The sequence below is a fragment of the Plasmodium inui genome (assembly GCF_000524495.1).
Source record: "Plasmodium inui San Antonio 1 unplaced genomic scaffold supercont1.30, whole genome shotgun sequence".
In the NCBI taxonomy this organism is placed as follows: domain Eukaryota; phylum Apicomplexa; class Aconoidasida; order Haemosporida; family Plasmodiidae; genus Plasmodium; species Plasmodium inui.
In genome coordinates, this window is record NW_008481864.1 from 97,756 (window position 1) to 116,026 (window position 18,271).

At 42.3% G+C, this 18,271-nt stretch overlaps 4 protein-coding genes across 4 annotated transcripts; 2 read left to right on the forward strand and 2 right to left on the reverse strand.

Moving 5' to 3' along the window:
• Positions 1–241: 241 nt before the first annotated feature.
• On the reverse strand, positions 242–1,734 carry C922_04827 (hypothetical protein; the record flags this gene model as incomplete). The annotated part of the gene is made up of 2 exons (XM_008820405.1): positions 242–1,266; positions 1,374–1,734. 2 exons carry the CDS (start codon positions 1,732–1,734, stop codon positions 242–244), a joined length of 1,386 nt encoding a protein of 461 aa, XP_008818627.1.
• Positions 1,735–3,511: 1,777 nt separating this feature from the next.
• Positions 3,512–8,302, reverse strand: C922_04828 (DNA excision repair protein ERCC-4; the record flags this gene model as incomplete). The annotated part of the gene is made up of 1 exon (XM_008820406.1): positions 3,512–8,302. The coding sequence occupies one exon, from the start codon at positions 8,300–8,302 to the stop codon at positions 3,512–3,514; it is 4,791 nt and encodes a 1,596-aa protein (XP_008818628.1).
• Positions 8,303–11,379: 3,077 nt separating this feature from the next.
• C922_04829 (hypothetical protein) lies at positions 11,380–12,897 on the forward strand (the record flags this gene model as incomplete). Its single annotated transcript, XM_008820407.1, has 3 exons — positions 11,380–11,413; positions 11,539–11,623; positions 11,850–12,897. The coding sequence occupies 3 exons, from the start codon at positions 11,380–11,382 to the stop codon at positions 12,895–12,897; spliced, it is 1,167 nt and encodes a 388-aa protein (XP_008818629.1).
• Positions 12,898–14,711: 1,814 nt separating this feature from the next.
• Positions 14,712–18,250, forward strand: C922_04830 (hypothetical protein; the record flags this gene model as incomplete). Its single annotated transcript, XM_008820408.1, has 6 exons — positions 14,712–14,782; positions 14,962–15,741; positions 15,931–16,852; positions 17,075–17,242; positions 17,384–17,642; positions 18,132–18,250. The coding sequence occupies 6 exons, from the start codon at positions 14,712–14,714 to the stop codon at positions 18,248–18,250; spliced, it is 2,319 nt and encodes a 772-aa protein (XP_008818630.1).
• Between the last annotated feature and the right edge of the window lie 21 nt (positions 18,251–18,271).

Consider the following 18,271-nt stretch of genomic DNA (forward strand, 5'->3'; position numbering starts at 1 on the left):
AGTGACGCAGTTGGGAAGTGACGCAGTTGGGAAGTGACGCAGTTGGGAAGTGACGCAGTTGGGAAGTGACGCAGTTGGGAAGTGACGCAGTTGGGTAGATACGCTTTTGGTGAGTTACACAGTTGGAGGTATGATGATTCCTTCTTATAGGATACACGTTCCCACGGACATTGGGTTGATTGGGCCCTATTGTGATTGGCCAAGTGTGTTCCACTTGTGCGTGTACCGCCAAAGCATAAGGTCACGCCTGCGACATCATATGCTTCAAAATTTCGTAGGACATGAACTGTATGGCGCCCGAGGGGATGGACTTGAGCATGGAGGGAAACAAACCGTAGTAAAAATTTCTGACCCCTTCGCAGTGGTAAATATTTTTAATACAATGAATGGTATTTTTGTAGATATAATTTCTGTTGTCAATTCCGTTGTTCATCATTCTCTTTCGAACGGTGTCTCCTGGGAAGACAATTATTAACGAGGAGAGGTTGCTGAGGGATCCGGCGACAGAGGAATATATGGCCACAGAACTTAGCGAATTTGATTTGCGAGGAAAATAATTTTGAAAAATATTTTTATAAAAATCAAAAAATAACATTTGTAATGTTACATAAGGTACCCCTGTTAATAGGGTTGGTAAATATCCTTTGAAAAATCCTGCAAATCCTTCGTTACTATTAATTTCACGAATGATGCCAAGGATGGATTTTTTTTGATTAACCATGGAGCTGCTATTCCTCAGATATTTTTCATTTATTCCTAGGGCTACTCTGATGCTTAGTAAATCTAGGGGATATGACAGCGTCTTTTGTATTATCCCTGATGCATAGCCCGCTATCACACTTTCGTAATAATTAAAATTTTTTCTCATCAATTGGTTATTGTTTTTTGCATCATTTTTGGTGGATAACCCTTTGGGGAACACGTCTGCTGCAGCGCTGTTATCTTTTTTTTTTTTTTTATATTTTTCTTTTATCAAATCATTTGTTCCAAATTTTGCTGAATAGACGATTCCGCCTCGAAGTGTGTTAATTAAGTTTCCCTTCCACAGACCCAATATGCCCTCTTCCTTCATTATAAAGAGGAAGCTTTGAAAAATGCTTTGATATTTGACTGACTGGCGAGCACTGAGTGTGGTCCTGCTCAAGCAGATGCTTTTGCTTCTCAACGCGCGTTTAACATTAGTGTTGATGTTTAAAAGGGGGTAATTATTACTTACGTTATTTATGTTTGTCCTATTTTGATAGGTGTGCAAAATTTTTTTAAAAACTTGGTGAGGGGAAGAATACTTTGCGTGGTTATAGTGACTGCACAGTTGAGCATATTTTACTCTCGTGTTCATAATAATTTTTTTTTTTTTTTTTTTTTTTTTTTACTATTATGAATTATTTGATTTATGGTGTTTTTTAAATTACGGAAGTGCACATTTTCGTTGTGCACATGTCTCTTTCGCGGTGAAACCGATTCGACCGTTCCTGTTTGTATGCTTGCCGATTGGTCTACACCGCTTAACAGGAAACTCTTGCTCTTGATGCGTTTTTTCTTCTTGCTCTTTAAATCCTCTTTGCCTCTCTCCCTAGAGTAGTGTTGAAACATTGGCTGTATCTGGTAAAAAAGCTTCACGCGGTCGAAGGGGGCAAATAACGTTTTGGTAAGTAGTCCTGACACCAGGCCGCACAGCAGGATTTTATTTTTGTTTCTTTTTTTCTCTTCCTCATTGTTGAGTTTTGTTTCCATAAATGGGATGGGTGGGGAGGTTGCGAAGAGGGGGCGAGTGGGAAGCAAGCAACTAGAGAGTAGGTGATCCACGGGGAGAGGGGAAGCGGTGCCTCTAATCGAAGTGCTACCTCTAATCAGAACAGTGGCACTTTCAGCTGGCGCACCCGTTAGCTTCGTCAAGATGTGTAGAGATCTCTATTCGGCTGGACTGCAGTGAGAGGGTACCAATCAGGACCACATTCGCCGGTATACATTCAGGTGTGTCTTGCCTCTCGTCGTGTGTCATGTGGAGGAATGGATGAGGGTACCAATATCGTTGAGTTGATTGTCGAGCTGCGAAAGTATACCTCCTTATGGATGCCTCAAAATGTACATCCACGAGTAACGCATATTCGTGTACGTTGCACGTAGGGACTTTTACGATTCACTCGCAGAGTCGTTTGGTTAACGTCTCGCCTTCGTGAAAAGAAGGAGACGAAAAGGAAGAAATCAACAGAAGCCTATGTAAAATTTTCTCCACTTCAAAAAAGAATACTCCTCTTAATTGTTTTGTTGCCTCGTATAGCTACCGGTATTGTTGCAGTAGTTTAAAATTTTGCAAAAAAAAAAAAAAAAAACTTTTCTCCAGTTATGCATCAGGTTAGCAGCAGAATGAGGCTTATTTCGCCATATTGTGTTATATCCGAGAGGGGGTTAAAAAAACTGACCAGGAATTCGCGAAAAGATGCCCCGCTCCAACAATATGTAACGTCGTACATTTGGGTGGTCCTTAAGATTGCCGCCATAGGAACGTCGAGATTAATACAGACGTGCTGGAGAAGCGGTCCGATTATAGCTAGCGATTTGAGAAGATGAGAAGAATGTGCTAGTAAGAGGGGAGACGTGACCCACGTCCCACCAGTACTGCTTAATCGGCGTAAAGGATTCTTGTTTGTAATTAGTGATTGCCCAAAAGTGAGAGGAGGAAAAAAAAAAAAAAAGAAAGAAATGTTTAGTTACTCCTTTGGTGCATTTTTACGTGGCGAACTATATCACTGCGTGGGGTGGTGCCCCATTATGATAATAAAATGGGATTAATCAGATTTGGCGTGTGGAAAAGAGGGGGGAGAAGGAATGTCTCTTCTGTTCTGTTGTACTCCATTTGACAGGATAAAGTGTTTGTCCCCATTTTTTATGCCCCTCAAGGTGGAGTGCCCTACTGCGGCGAAGGGGGTAACAGGATACTGACTCAGTTAAATATATAGCTCCCTTACAATGGATTTTTTACAAAATGAGGGGAACCTTACATGGGTAATTTTTCTCTTGTCGATGTAGACCCATTATGATCGCTCCCCCCGTGGGAGTAAACAAATCAAGAAAGGCACTAGGCCTGTTCGTTTAGTACAATTATCGGTGGTGTGTTAACCTTGGATTTTTTCCGCTGCACCTGTTTGTTTGTTAACCCAATTTTCCGCATCTCCATCGAGATGACGTCGCAAGTTGGAGGCCCGAAGTGGGGCCCCATCCGGGGAATCATTTCCTGTGCGAAGTTTGGATAATCAAATGGTAAGGGAAAGACGATCAGATGTTACAATCGGTGGGCCCAACGAATGGGAAACAAGAAAGAGGAAAGAGGCAGGGGGAAAAGGTACCAAAAAAATGTGCACAAAACAAAAAAGTGTGACAGGCGGAGAGATGAAAAAACGAAAAAGTGTGTGGGAGAGTCACTCACGTTAATGGGGTAGTAATCGCCGCGATTAATGTTTCCCCTGCGCACAGGTCCATTTGTGAGACGTCGTCCAAGACAAATGAGAGCTCACACGGCGTCGGTGTTCAAAAATTCGTGAAGCATCTTGGCGTTGCTCTTGCTCATGTAAGCTTCCAACTCCTCGACCGTTTTTTTGCATAGGTCGCTCAATGAGTAGACGTTGTTGATGATGAGGTGCATATTCTTTTCAGTAACGCCTGGGAGGGCTTTCATTATTTCCAAGGCGTTCCAGTTGGTGACGCTGTCCATTCTTTTTAGGGCGTAACTGGTCCCTTCACTTTTTGAGGGGGGGTTTAAATTTTTGTCAAAGAGGTCATTTATTGTTTCGTACTTGTAAGTGTTTGCTTGGGATTCATTTTCTTCGTCCGAATTTTTATCCGCGCAGATGTCTAGTCGATCAAGGGCCTCATGGTTGGGTCGTTCCGCTTTGGTAGGGAGAGGTGGGAGTGATTGGCTCGCCTCCCCATCGGGGACATTCAACATGGGTAGCGGTTGCACTGGGGGTAGCGGCTGCGTTGTGGGTGGCGGTTGCGCCGCAGTTAGCGGTTGCGCTTTGCCCCGGCCCGAGTCCCTCCCGAGCTGCTGATGGGCGTCCCTCTCGAGGGTCAAATCAATGTGCAGCGACTTGAAGATGTCGGGCTGCTCGGCATTAATTTTAAGCGACCAGAAAAGCTTAACGGTAAAGAGAGAAAAGGGACTCCACAGAATTTTAAGTCTACTAAATTGGAGGCAGAGGGTGATTAATTTCGTGTAGATGGAATTTTTATCACTAAGGGAAGAGAAGTAAAACAAATGCTTTGTATTGAATTCGATTAGCAAAACGTAGATGGAGTAATATTTAGACATTTGATTGATCTGGTTGTAGAGCCTGTTATTGTTTAATGACTGAATGAGGTCAACGATAGTTTTCCTTTCGACGCAGATATCCTTGGTGAGGACATAATCACCAACGAGGAGGGAATACGGGATGATATGCATTTTGCTCGTGTATAGTTTGTAGGAGAGGTCAGACTTTAACTCTCTAATGTCAACTATAACGATCGGCTTAGTGTTGTTAAAAATGCTGTAGAGGATAAAATTCAAATTGAAAGAATCGATGGAAAATTTTTCCAATACGTGTTGAATCTGTGAAATGGTTTTTTCGTCTAGATTGGAGAGTGCATTGTGGTTCTTCTTATCTGTTTTATTTCTGTAGTTGTGCATAAAATGTTCTTCCTCCTCCATGCTGATATAGTTTGTGTTAAGGTTATTTAAGAAGGCGGTTTTATTTTCCACTTGTTCGTCCAGTTTTACTTCTTGAAAATTTTTAAACTCTTCACACAGGGCTTTGTTAAAATTGAAGAGATTTTTTCTATGTTGTTGAAATCTTTTTTGGAAGAGAAAATAGGAGTCTACGACTTTTTTAAAGAGTTGCTTATTTTTGTTAAAAACATTTCTGTTCACTTGAAATCGGAAATTGTTTTTATTTTCGATGAAGTTGAGCCAATTTGTTTTTTCCACCTTGACGTCGTTTAGGTACTTGTTGTATAGGGTGTTGTCTTTGTAGAAGACGAGGAATACCTCCACCGTGTTGCACAGGGCGCTCAGGGTTTCGAGCGTCCTGAAGGTTCGCGCCCCGCGGTCACTGGGGTGAAGCGGCGGTGCGGCTCTGTTGGTATCTCTTTTGGTTGGTTTGTTGGGGTCTTTGCTCCTGCCTTTGCTTATTCCTTTGTTGGCATCTTCATCTGCCGCCTCGTGAGAAGATCGATTCGCGTGCGTGCCCTGGGGGCTGGCTCCCTGCTCCCTTTTCAAAAAGGGTTGCGCCTCGCCGATGTGGTCATACATCCAGGTATTCTCCTCGTATTTCATCACCTCGGGGAAGAAACTCTCCCCACGCAATTTATATACATTGTACTGGAACAACCTCGCACAGTAAATTTCTATGTTACGAAAAATATTTAAGTCCAGCTTGGTCAGGATAATTCTACACGGTTTGACTTTCATCAGAAATAACTCCAAGAAGTCGAGGTTTCCACAGTATTCATTTATTTGGAAGAGATCCTCGTAGCTTCGTTTAGAAGATGCGTTATTTTTCTTAAATCGAGCTGTGTTTTCCTCTGATGAAGCAACCTTTGTTGTGTCTCTACCTTTGGAGGGAGATTCTCCTTCCTCCGTAGGGGGGCGGCCTCTCTTCCACGTGTTCGCATTAATCGTGTCAATTTTGACAGAGCAGTCTTGGATGAAGCTCTCCGACGTATAGACCATATCGTAGTTCTTATTTATACACAGGATATACACATGCGGTTTTATAAAATTTAGGGATGTTGTTTTATTTTTAATCATCTTGTAGGGGATGTAGTAATCGACATTATTTGAGTGCATGGCGTTCTTGTTTTTCCGAAAAAGGTGCTCCGAGCTGCTGGAAGAGGAGTTATACGAGTTGTCCGAAATGTGAAACTCACCTATTTGTCCTTCCGACTGGCGGAAAAGGTTCATACTTACGGTGTTATCATTTTTGTGCATCAGTAGATTGTAGATTTCTTTTTGGGTGTAGAAATTGTCTACTATTATTGCGATGGGGTAGTCTACTTTGTCTGCCTCGACGGGGGGTGATTTCTCAGCCACAGTCCTGGCTTCATTCTTATGTGAGTCATTGTCCGATTGGTCATCTATTTTTGGGTTTTCCTCTCTCGTGTCGGATTTTCTCTTCTCTCGCTTTATTTTCTGCTCGGGTTGGTTAGCGGTTGCACTTTTTGGCGATTCGTCTTGGGAAGCATTCTGTGAAGTGTGTTGTGAATCGTCCTTTGAATCGTCCTGTGAAGAACCTTTCGAAGCACCTTTCGAAGCATCCGTTGGGGTCCCCCCATCAGTGGTGCCCATTTTGCCACCGGCGTTGCGCGTCTCCTCACTGTGAACGGCTGGGTCGTGTTTTTCCGGGGTGTGCTGCTCCATTTTCACCTGGACGTGGGCGCGGCTTCCCTTTTGGGAGGTACCCATTTGGGGGTCTCCTTTCCGCAGCACCATTTCACTTTGTCCTTTTTGCGAAGCTGCCACGTTGGATGCGTCCTCCTTCTTGGAGTCCTCGTGCGTGGCGCCCCCTTTGGGCCTCTTCAGGAGGTGTGCCGTGTTGGAGAGGCCTCCCTTCATGGAGCGCTCCGTCCCCCTTTTGCGTGAGGAAGGCAGTCTCCCGTCTGCACTGGAACTGTTAAGCCTTCCCCCCTTTTGGCTCATCTTTTTAAACTCCTTGATGTGTATGTCGCGTGAGTAAACCAGGTCGTGTATCCAGCTATAGAGTTCACTCTGCGTCCGCTTGACTTCATACGCCTTGTGGAAATATTTCCCCTCGTGCTGTAGTTTGTGTAGGATAAGGGGAACGTTATCCTGCTTAGTGATGTCCAAGTCTAGATTCATGTTAAGGGCTTTTAAAAAGTTGATCTTTCTCTCCCTAGATATGAAGAAGACATCATTGGCCTCGTTACAGTAAAGCCAAATGGATTCTTTGTCTGCCTCCTTGATGTTGTTAAGGTAGTTATCGAAAACGACATGGTCATAGACATACAGATTCTTAAGCACATGAGCCAGGACAATAATCTCTTTTAACAATTTTTTTGTGTTGTAGGTAAGGTTCTTACTCTTGATGTAGTTCATGGTATACTTCTCAGCGCTGTCTGAATATATCAGCGCGTTTATGTCAAAGTCAGTAAAGGTATGATATTTTTTGATTTCTAAATTTAGGTAGTGTATTAAGTTGAGTAGGTTTTCCTCCATGGTGTTCATATCGGATGGGAGCTCCATGTTTATTTCGTAAATGGTTGGCTGTAAGAAGTTGTTGTTAAGAGAGATATGAACATTTTTGTGAAATCGGGGATAGCAGTAGACCTTTTTTATGCTCAACTTTTGACTTAAATTTATTATATGCTGGCTATTTACTAACCTTTTGTTGTTACTAATTCCTTTTATGAAGCCATATTTGTTTCTCTTTCTGTATAGTTCCGTGATGAATACTTCCTTCATATTATAAATCAGTTTGTGGTTCTTGCAGAGGAAGATTCCATCAATTATTTCTGGGATAATTTTAAATGTTAACATGTCTATTAGGAGTATATTAGACGAGATGAAGTATACTCCTCTTTTTATGTAGAGTTCGATTCTTTCGTTTGATTTTTGATTCCTTATATACTCTGTCTTGAGGTAGTTTATTTTTACTCTATCGTTAAATTGGCAGTCCAGTTTGCACACCTGGTTGTACAGACCCAATTGGTACTTCAAAAAGAGATTGTACTCCTTTGGAGACACATTTAGGATGAATATCAGTTTGTTTTGATTCCCGGGTTGGGCCGTATCATTCGTTGCGGCGCTGTCATTTTGTCCATCCGCTATGTTTGGCACTTCCGTTTTGTTCCCCTCTCGGAGGTGGTCCTCCTTTGTATTACCTCCCCCCGGTGCGTCATACCTGAAAGAGTCCAAGAGGCTGTAAATTTCATTTTTCCCGAGTGAGCTGTCCGTCTGGTCTTTCGCACTTGGCTTCTGTTTTGCGCGGTTCAAGGGTTCCGGCTCTGGAGGGTCACTCTCTTTGCACTTGTCCCTTTCGCTATGCTTATCACCCGGGCTAATGCTGTCTGGCCGCATCTGCTCATCATCTTCCTCGCCGTCCACCCGTTTGCGTATATTCAGCCCGAACAACTCGAAGAAGATGTTTTGCTCCTTTTCGCACTTCTCATACCACAGGCACTTATTCTGGTAGTAGAAAATGAAAATGGCTAGGATGTTCAACTCGTTAAATCCATCCGCCAGGAGAATCAGGGAGTCGTGCTGTATGAGCTTTTTCACGATCTTCTTCTCGTAGTAGAGAGGGTACATTTTGCGCACGCGTATATGTGTGTAGGCTACTCTGAATGGGGAGTCAATGTCGGCATGGAAAAGAGAAGAAAAGAAATTTTTTCAAAATATACACAGGAAAATGTTCATGAAATGAAAATATCGTAGAAAACGTCGCAACGGTAGGGCAACAAATGCGCCAGTGGGTTCTTAACAATGGGAGAAGTGCCAAAAAGGAAAGCGAGGGGCGAGTCTCCTTTTTTACATGTCGCGCTGGGAAAAGGAGGATGTGCGATATGTTAGGCGGCGTGAGGAATAGCGTGGGAAACAGCGCGAGGGAAGGGCAAACTTGTGCCCGCGGGAGTCGAAGCCGAAGCGAGGCGGAACCAAAAAGGGGAAAAAGAGAAGGGGTGCTAATGATGGTAACAAAATTATACTAATGAAATTGCGCAGAGTGGGACTCTTCACCGCGGAATGGGTCATATGCATGCGCGCATATAAATTTCACACCGTCCGGATGAGCTGGGACGCGTGAAACTGTTCTCCTAGGGGGAACGCAGTGAACCAGGAACTTAGCGATGTTGCACGCGGAAACTCGTGCAAATGGCGAGACGGTGTGGAACACCAGACGGGTCGCAGCAGCAAGTGATTAAAAACTACATCATGTTTTATTGGACCTTTGCAGAGGTTACAAGCACGCATCACGCTTATCACATTATCAGGCAAAAAGAAACCATTTTAAAGTATCACTCGATCGACAGCGGTAAGAAGAAAAAAAAAGTGATGAGATGGAGTAGCGCAATGTTAAGCAACAGGATGGGGGCCCTTCTACGGGCAATCCTACTGCTCCCTTTGCTGCAAGGCGGAGGAACAACCTTCCATTTGATATACCATTGAAGCGGCAGAATAGAGATTACACAAAATTAGACTCATGAACATTATATATGCCCGCATGGACGAATTTGAAAAAGAGGCGTACAACCATTGTGGCATTTTGTGCAAGAAATTTATAAATATTTACTGCCCCAATTTTTTCTACTTTGCCAAGTTGCATATGATGAACGTAAAGTTTACTATGGCTGTCTTTGCGTTGCCCTTCTTATGTTTTGGACTGAGGTGATACGATAACCACGTGGGATGCGTAAGAAAACTAGGCAGGAAAACGAACACTCGGATGGTGGCGGGGAGAGGGCATAACTCCATTCCGTTATGCGACCTTCACATGGTTAACCATTTCATGGACCATTCCCCCTTTAAAAATTATCTCCTAAATCCGTGCCGCAATTGCTGCCATTGGGACCCATTCCCCTTAGGGGTAAAATTGTCATCAAAAAAGGGAGGTAAAGAAAAAGGAGACATATTTGGTGTTCCTTTTTTTTTCCTTTTGCATAATGTAGGGGAGCAAATGGAAGAGGGATAAGCGCGCATGTCTGTGTGAGGTCAGTCAGTTGTTCTTCTTCAGATGTCTCAATTCTAATATTCATGTTTAGGTGGAAAAAAGTGAACAAGCATACACCTAATTTGACATTTTCATTAATGTACTTTATAAAAATGTTATCCCAATTTTGTGTTCTCTTTTTGTAGTTGTGTGTGTGGGTTACGAAGCGAATAGAAGAAAAAAAAAAGAAAAAAAGAAAAAAAAAAAATAATAATTACACACATTGACGGACAAATGTACAACCTTCTGAAAGTGTCATGCCAAATTGTCGAAATACAAAATGATGTTTTCTGAAAATGACAAGTTCCGTATTCTACAATGGAAGCCCATTGGGGCATACATTACCTACAACGCACACATTTATTTTTTGTTGGAAAAATGGGGACAACTACTTAATGCCGATCTGACGTTGGGGAGTTATCCACAAAATGTCAACAGATCAAGTGAATATTTTTCTTTCTTTTGATGAGATTTTTTTACGTTTTGGAAATTTCACATGAAGGATTGTTCGTCAGGGGGTTAAACTGCTCAGGTGTCTTCCATTCCGAAGGCCTTGACACATATGTCCATTTATGTGTAGATATGCAGTGCACATTTTTGCGACATACACATAACTACTTTGAGGGAAAAAAAAAACACCAGGGGTGTTTAAAACAGACGAATTTTACTCCTTCAGAAAGTGCAGAATGGACTCTTTTTTGGGGGGGTGTAGAAAAAAAAAAAAAAAGAGAAAGTAATATTGTCCGGTGAAGCAGTTAGGTATGCAGACGCAGTGACTTCACGACTGTTTCGGATCAAAGTGAAGACGTGTCATTCTGGGGGTGAACAGCGCACTGTAGTGGATTTCGCTACGTCACTGCGAGTCTTTAGTTTGTCGCTTTGATCCCGGAGCTGTTCACTTTCTGCAAAACGCGTAGCTTGTGTGCACCTGGGAATGGATGTACACATTGGCAGCAGGATTGCTTTTTTAAAAAAAAAAAAAAGGTAAAAGCAAAAGAACAAGCAAACGCGATAGCGAACCTAAGAGTAAAAGTAAATCTTTCCCGTGTTGAGCCTTAAGTACCTGTGTATGTAAATACATGCAACTGCACCCGCATGTGGGGAAGTGCGTACAGGGGCACAAGCACTTACGCACACGTTTCTATCACATGTTAAGGGATAAGAATTTAAGCAAAGCGCGTTTTAAGGAATTCACGGCGTTAATCTCTAATTTATGCATGCTGTATTTTTTTTGTTTCCTCTTGTTTTTTTTTTCGTTTTTTTGTGCCTTTTTTTAAATGAACAGGTAAAAATAAAACTCCCGAAGTTGCAAAAGGGCAAAAAAATCATATTTGTATATTATAACACTTGCACCTGTATGTATTTTTCTGATGGTTTTTTTTTTTCCCCCTCTTTCCCTTGACTTTTTCAAAGTATGAAACTTTGCCAAGTATGACAATTTGCGAAATGACAAAGCAGGGATGTTCTTACTAAGAGAAAGTCAAAATAAACATGTGGCGCATGGATATACATACACGCGTACGTACATGTGACTGCTTATATTTATAGAGTTGGCATTACTCCCTGTGGATATCGGAGGACACGAAAAGGCACATTCGGAAGGGTCCATTTTGGGAAGGCCGCTTTATGACCCGTACAGCCCAGAAGCTCCGAGCCCACTTGAAAAATTTCTTCAAAGAGGATGGCGCTAAATCCGACGCTAATTCAAGGCCAGGGTATGTACAACTATCGTGGGGAAGGACATTTCTCCGCGCAGTTGTGTTCATAGGGGGGTTGCATTGGGGCCGTGCACATTTGCGTCTGTTCACATTTCCGCCTTTCCGCTTCTCCCCCTGAATAGAGTTCCTATTTCCTGCTAACAAAGGATCAGAGTTCACGTACTTGCGAAGGGAAGACGTCAAAATGAAGCTCTACCTCCCTGACAGGTGACCAAAAGAACAGCGTTATCAAGTACATAACGCATAAGTGTTCCCTTGCTGATGGTGCCGCCAGTATGTAGTACTAATGGGACAAACGAGGGTATCTCCCCGGTTGGTTTCACCTGTTTTCCATAGCTCTACAGCGCAGTTAGGGATAGGTCTGCAAGGTTGTTCACATATATGTGCATATGTTCGTGCCTCATCTCGCCACACACACATACCCAACTTGTAGAACGATAAAGGAAGACGGAATGATTTTCTTAACGAGCATACGTTTGGTATTCATCAAGAGTCAGCGGAGCAGAACGAACCCAAATTTCATATCGGTAGAGTTTCCACTGAATCTGATTGAGAAGCCTAAATTTGAACAACCCGTTTTTGGGTTGAATTACCTGTCTGGTGTTGTGAAACCGTTACTGGATCATCCCAACAGTCTAAAGAGTCCTTGCAAATGGAACATCGTTTTTATGAATGGACAGTGTAGTAGCTTCCTTAATTATTTTTTTAAAGTATATGATGCCGCGAGGAAAAACAGACCATTAGGTGCCCTGAGCGAATTTAATGAGCAATTTTTTTCAAGTAGCAATGCATATGTGGATCCCAGTGACCCCACCTTCTTATATATAAACGAACCCAACCCAGAAAGTCTCTATAATACACAGGGAATGGGGCAAAACCATTACATTTCTCCAAACAATCAGAGCAACCAAGATGTGCCAGTGTATAAGAGGCCATATGTTCCTCAGCATAGCAGTGGCAGCAGTTCGAATAACATGCAGTCTTATAATCAGCCAAATTATATGGGAAGCTACGACTATGGCAATGGCAGAGGGCCGTACGGCCACCAGTCATATGGGCCAAATGGGGCTAACGGGTCTGGGCATGCGAGCCAGAGTTATGAAGCCCCAAATTACGCACACACAAATCCAAACGGAAACGCAAACGGAAACCCAAATAGCAACTTATTATCTCACTACAACCAGCAAGGTAACAGGAATGCTTACCCTAGCCAGGAAAATACAATGTCGCATTATAATCAGCATAGTGGGTTTGTAAGTTATGATCAGCAAGATAACAGAAATGTGTATGATCAACAGAATGGTAACTCTGCACCTCACGGTCAGCGCATGCACCCAGTGTATAATCAACCCAACAATCAGCAATATAATCCTGCATATAATGAGCAGCTTAACAATCTCCACAGTCATAACGGGGGTACCTCCACTTATCCTTCGAATCAACAGTCGGGGGAGCATAACGGTGGACAGACAAATAACTAGCCCAGCAATGTCACGTAGGTACCCCGTTAGGTGGGGAGGAAAAAAAAAAAAAAAAAATAAGAAAAAATAAGAAAAAAAATTCGTTCAGCTATACCCAATGGAGGATATAAATGCAAAAATATGATGCCATGTTATTTTCATATTTGATGTTCTTCTCATGTAAAATGTTTAAAAAGGGATTTCTTTTTTTTTTTTATTAAGAACCAAGAGGATGTCACCCCCCAATGTGGATAGTTTCAGCGTGTAAATTCTATATACAGATTTGAAGTTACATGGAGAGTGCATACTGCTTGATAAAGTAAATCAAAGATGTAAGAAAAAATCGTTTTAGAGATTAGCAATCCATCCCATGAGATTTAATTTGCAACTTTTGTGAAGAAGAATGTGAATATGCTCGGGTGTACGCCGTGGCTGGGTGTGGACCGCCTGAACTAGTCAACCACGCGGAGTGTTCATTTGCAGTGATGTAGTTGAGACAGGGAAGTGGTTCCCCTGTAACTTCCTATATGTGCATGTAGTTACTGCTCCTCTTTGTCTATGGTGACTTTTTTTTTGAAATGCATCTTTCATGTGGAAAGAAGGAGAGGGCATTCATGTGATATATGGATTTAACGGTGAGTAATTTCATCATATTAGCAGTTTTTATTCATTTTTTTTTTTTTTGTAAAAACGAGTGTTCTACTTCTAAGTAAAAGTAAAAAATGAAAACCCTAAAATAGGCCATTCGAATTGGGCGTTTTTTGGGGGATATCCAACATGAACTGGAAAAAAAAAAAAAAATCACATTTTAGCTAGTAAAGGGAAACATGCCACGTATCCCCATGGTGACAACTTCTACTGTCTGTTTTTTTTTTCCTTTTGTCTGTATGTTAACTGTTATTTTAGCATTTTAATAGTGCGTGAACAATGTGTAAACCCTGGTCTTTCAACAGAGGAGATATGCGAAGGGATTTCATCCTGCTGAGATGTGATCTTTGGGAGTAGCATTACCATTGGTGTGCCCCCATTTTACAATTATGCTATACTGAGTGAGGGAATAAAGTGTGGAAAAAAAAAAAGAGAAGAGAGAAAGGCTCCCTTAATGTAGCAAAAGGATATGCACGTGTAGTACGAAACATGGATGTTGGAGTTGCCATTTTTTCATTTTTTTTTTTTTTTTTTCACGCCAAAGAATTGCCTGTTGAGGAGGGTGTAAAATGGTAGGTAGCATAACGTGGAGGTGGGTCAAATTGCAGAGGTGGGGGAGCAAATATTAAAGCACTAATTTTTCCAGAATGTTAGACGATGGGCAATTTCTCCCTTCCTACTTCGCCCCTTCCCTGCTTTTCCACAGGACTAATCCGACTGATTGCATAACGCATAGGTTAATTGTGAGAGGGACTCCTATTTTTTTTTTTTTTAATTTTCCCTCTGCAGTGCGTTTCGTTGTTAGTGTAAATATTTAGGTGGTTTAAGCGTCAGGTGATGGGCATAGGAGAGAAGGGGAAAAAAAGAAAAATAAATAAACACACAGCATATGGTATGCGACATCTGGGCACATCACGTGGGTCATGTTCAGCCGTAGAGGAGTGAAGTAAAGGCTGAAGGACAGTTCTCGAGTTAAATGGCGCAACACAGGAGTTATGAAGTACCATGCCACATGACCTTTACGATAACTACGTATTAATGGGCCTCAACTTCACCCACGCCTACACGTCTACTTGGGGGTCAGCCTTTACGTTTCCCACCCCATTTGTAGTTTCCAATAAGCGTGTGTTGTCACTTTTCCATTTTGCACACTTGCCGTTGGTTTCATCTCCCGATTTGAATTTATCATGGGGTTCTCGGAGAACCCTAAGTTTTTTTTGTTGGTCACAAGGGTTTTAAAGAAGTGGAAATTTATAGGGTAATAGAAGAGGGAGTGGAATAGCAGACACGTCTTCGCGTCTCGTCGCATCGCGTTTGCGATAAGCGCGTAAACACCTCTTCCTACACTCATTCCTACACGGACGTGTATCTGTGTAGATGTTTTTTTTTTTTTTTTTGACCCTCTGTTTATGGCGCCCCTTTTCCTCCCTTCGGCAGAATCACCATATCCGTCGTGGGCTTCGCTTACCTTTGCGTGTTCAACAGATTTAGCAAAAGGGCCGATCTGGACGCGCTGATTTTTTCGCAATACCCAGGGAATTCAAACTTAGAAAAAACTGATGAGGACTTTCTAAACCAGACGAGCAGATATTTTTCCAATTATGGGTTCAAGGAAGATATAATAGACGTAATAGAGGAGTACATCAGAGGGATATCCCCGTTTGTTCAGACGGTGAAGCGCAGGATTAGCGCAAAGGATGGCGCTAGGGGTGGTATACGGGGTGACATACTCGTGAGCACGGTGCCATGCAAATTTTGCAACAACATGGAAAACATAATCGTTGTGATCAATTTCGATTACAAGGAAAGGAAAAATTTTCACGTCATTTCAGTGGGTTTAACGTTAATCAATTATTTTCAAAGCTGCAATTATATGAGTAAGGACATTATATTTTTGTTCACCAACAAAGAATGGTTATATTCTTTCGGGGTGCAGAAATTTGTGGAAGATTTCCTGTACAGTAATGATGTAAGCAATGGCAGGAAGGCCCTCTCCAGATCGGCCATCATAATAGAATTTGATTCTGTGTACCCTTCACATATACACATAAATTATGAAGGCCTAAATGGGCTCTTGCCCAACCTGGACTTTATCTTGCTTCTAACCAATGAGCTAAACTATTACAACATTCCTGTTAAAGTGGAATCTCCCCACCACGCGATATTTGACATGGCGTTGGAGAGGGGCTACGAGAAGGGGCACGTCTACTTTTTGAGGTAGGCTCTGCGGGAGAGAGGTCGTTGCAGTGTGTAGCAGTTGGGTTGGCTGTTGCAGTGGGTAGAAATTTTAGTGGCGTTTACGTCGGTGACTACGCGTATGCATAGTGAAAGCCATCCGGGCGGCATCCCTCTCGTCACTTGTCGCACATTTTTCGCCCTTTTTTTCTTTCTCTTCCTCCTGTGAAGAGAAAACATTGCAGCCTTCACCGCCGCAGGCGTGAGTAAGATCCCGCTGAAAAGCAAAATGCTAAATTTGTTTCACTTCACCAAGGCGATGGAAAGTTTTATAAGGAGCCAAAGCAATACCCCCGAAGGATTCTGCCATTCGTCCAACTTTTACTTTTTCGATACCATCAGAAGAAGAGTGCCCATCAGTGTGTACTGCTACAGTGTCTACTTAATATGTGCCTACGCCATTTTGAAGTTACTAAAAGGGTCGATTCTACGAAGCTACACAAATCTTGTGGTGGGTCTGTACGGGTATGTAAAAACCATTGTTATAATTTCATTGCCTATATATTTATTTTCCACAAATGATAAAATTTACGAGATGCTGAGGTTGGACAAGAAGCTCCCACTGTGCACAGAATGGCACCCAGATCGTTACGAAGCTTATGTGGAGATAGCTCACTACTGGTGGGAAATCCTGATTCTATCAATCATAGTGGCCCTTGTTTTTAACTACGTAATTTCCTGCATGGTTAAAAAAATCAGGAAGGTGAATAAATATGACAAGGTCCAGAAAATTGAGAGAATTCTCCTTTTAGACAAGATGAAAAGGTTGAATAATAAAATAAACAATATAATTGGGATAACCCATTTTTATGGCAAGTTGAATAATGAGGAGGTTTTAGCTAGCTCGGGCGATTTTTCCAAATTGACTAAACCGAAAATTGTGCATAGTGATGATGAGGAGTTCCTTCTGCAGAAGGAAAAGAGAGCGCTGCTTAAGAGGCTGCAAGAGGAATTGGATGAGGCGGAGAAGACGTTACAACTACTTGACAGCGGAAATGTTCTGTATATCTTTAACAGCTCCGTCGCGCCGTATTCCTCCATAATGAATTGCATGAACTGTTTTTATTTCATTTTTGTTGTGTTCCTGTCGTCGGTAATGCGAAAGAAAGAAGGAAAAAAAGAGGGGAAAAAAAGAGGGAGGGAGAAACTACACAAAGTGGGTTTCCGTACATCACCTCTCCCATTGGATTACGCAGAGAGCATGATGTGTGTATGTATGTATCCCCGCTTCGTTGTTACAGCGGTTGTTTTATCACTACATTTTTCGCTCCGTTTTACGCTCCCCGGTTTGCCTCTTTTTACTACCCCCCTCCAGCTGTACAACTGGTCGTACTCAGCCCTCTTCACCGTGCTTTTTGTGATGCCCGTGTCTATCCTCCATAACGTAAAGACAAAGCGCAAGAAAGTGATTCAGAAGGCCATCCTTTTGGCGTTCATTCTGCTGGGACTAGCGCTGGTGTATCCTTACGAAGGCTTCATTCTGGTAATTTGACCCGCCCGCAGCGGCACTTCTGCTGAGGAGAAGCAGCGAAGAGGCTGGAAGAAGCAGGACCCATTCATGTTCGTTTTTCCCAAACTGCTGATCAGCTGCACATTTCCCCTTTTCGCGCCTTCCCTCCTGCAGAGCGCAAGACACAAACTGATCAGGCACATAATAAACGGATTTGCAAAGTGCCAGAAATACTTAGCAAAGTCAAAGTTAGCAGACACGAAGTACTTCCCCGATTTTTTGGAATTCCTGTGCTCGAACAAAATTTTCCAGCCTCTACATTTAAATAAATATTATTTAAACAATCAGGACATCAAATTTAATTACATCAATGACATTAAGAACGAAGTTTTTCTAAATCTGTATAGCATGGCGAGAAACCATTACTGTGTTGGTTCGCAATTGTATCCCCTTATATGTTTCACCTTTTTTCCCGTTTTTTTTTTTATAATGTATGTTTTTTTTTGTTAGCCATTGGAGTTTTTTTTTTTCTTTTTTTTCTTTTTTAAATTCTTGGCCTCTTTCCCCACGATGGGATGTGCACCCGGAATACCTTCCTCAGTTTGGAGACCATGCGTGTGTATGGTAGGTTTCTTAACTATTGTCTGCATCAACTTCAGTGATGGAAATATGGTTTGTAGAGTTATCATCATTGGCTAAACCCGTTCTGAGTTAAAACATTTGACCACTCTGTCACCTCGCCTTGCAGCAGGTGTGGTAGCTATTCTAAACCGGTGACGCGATTTATTTACAGTTTCGTTATTAACAAGAGGAATTATATTCGAGATCTCATTTAACAGAAACCAATGGGAAGTTTATTGTGAGCACTTTAAAAAGGAAAAAAATGAAATACTAAAAAAATTGCCCCCCCTTGGATAATAAGGAAGTTGCCTGAACAACAACGTTTTCGAGATGGACAGCAGTCGTCGTGGCAGCAGCGGCAGGATCAGTGGTGACAAATCGACGAGGTGTTGCACTAAACCGGGATCATACGGAGGGTGAAACGGAGGGAGAAATGGAGGC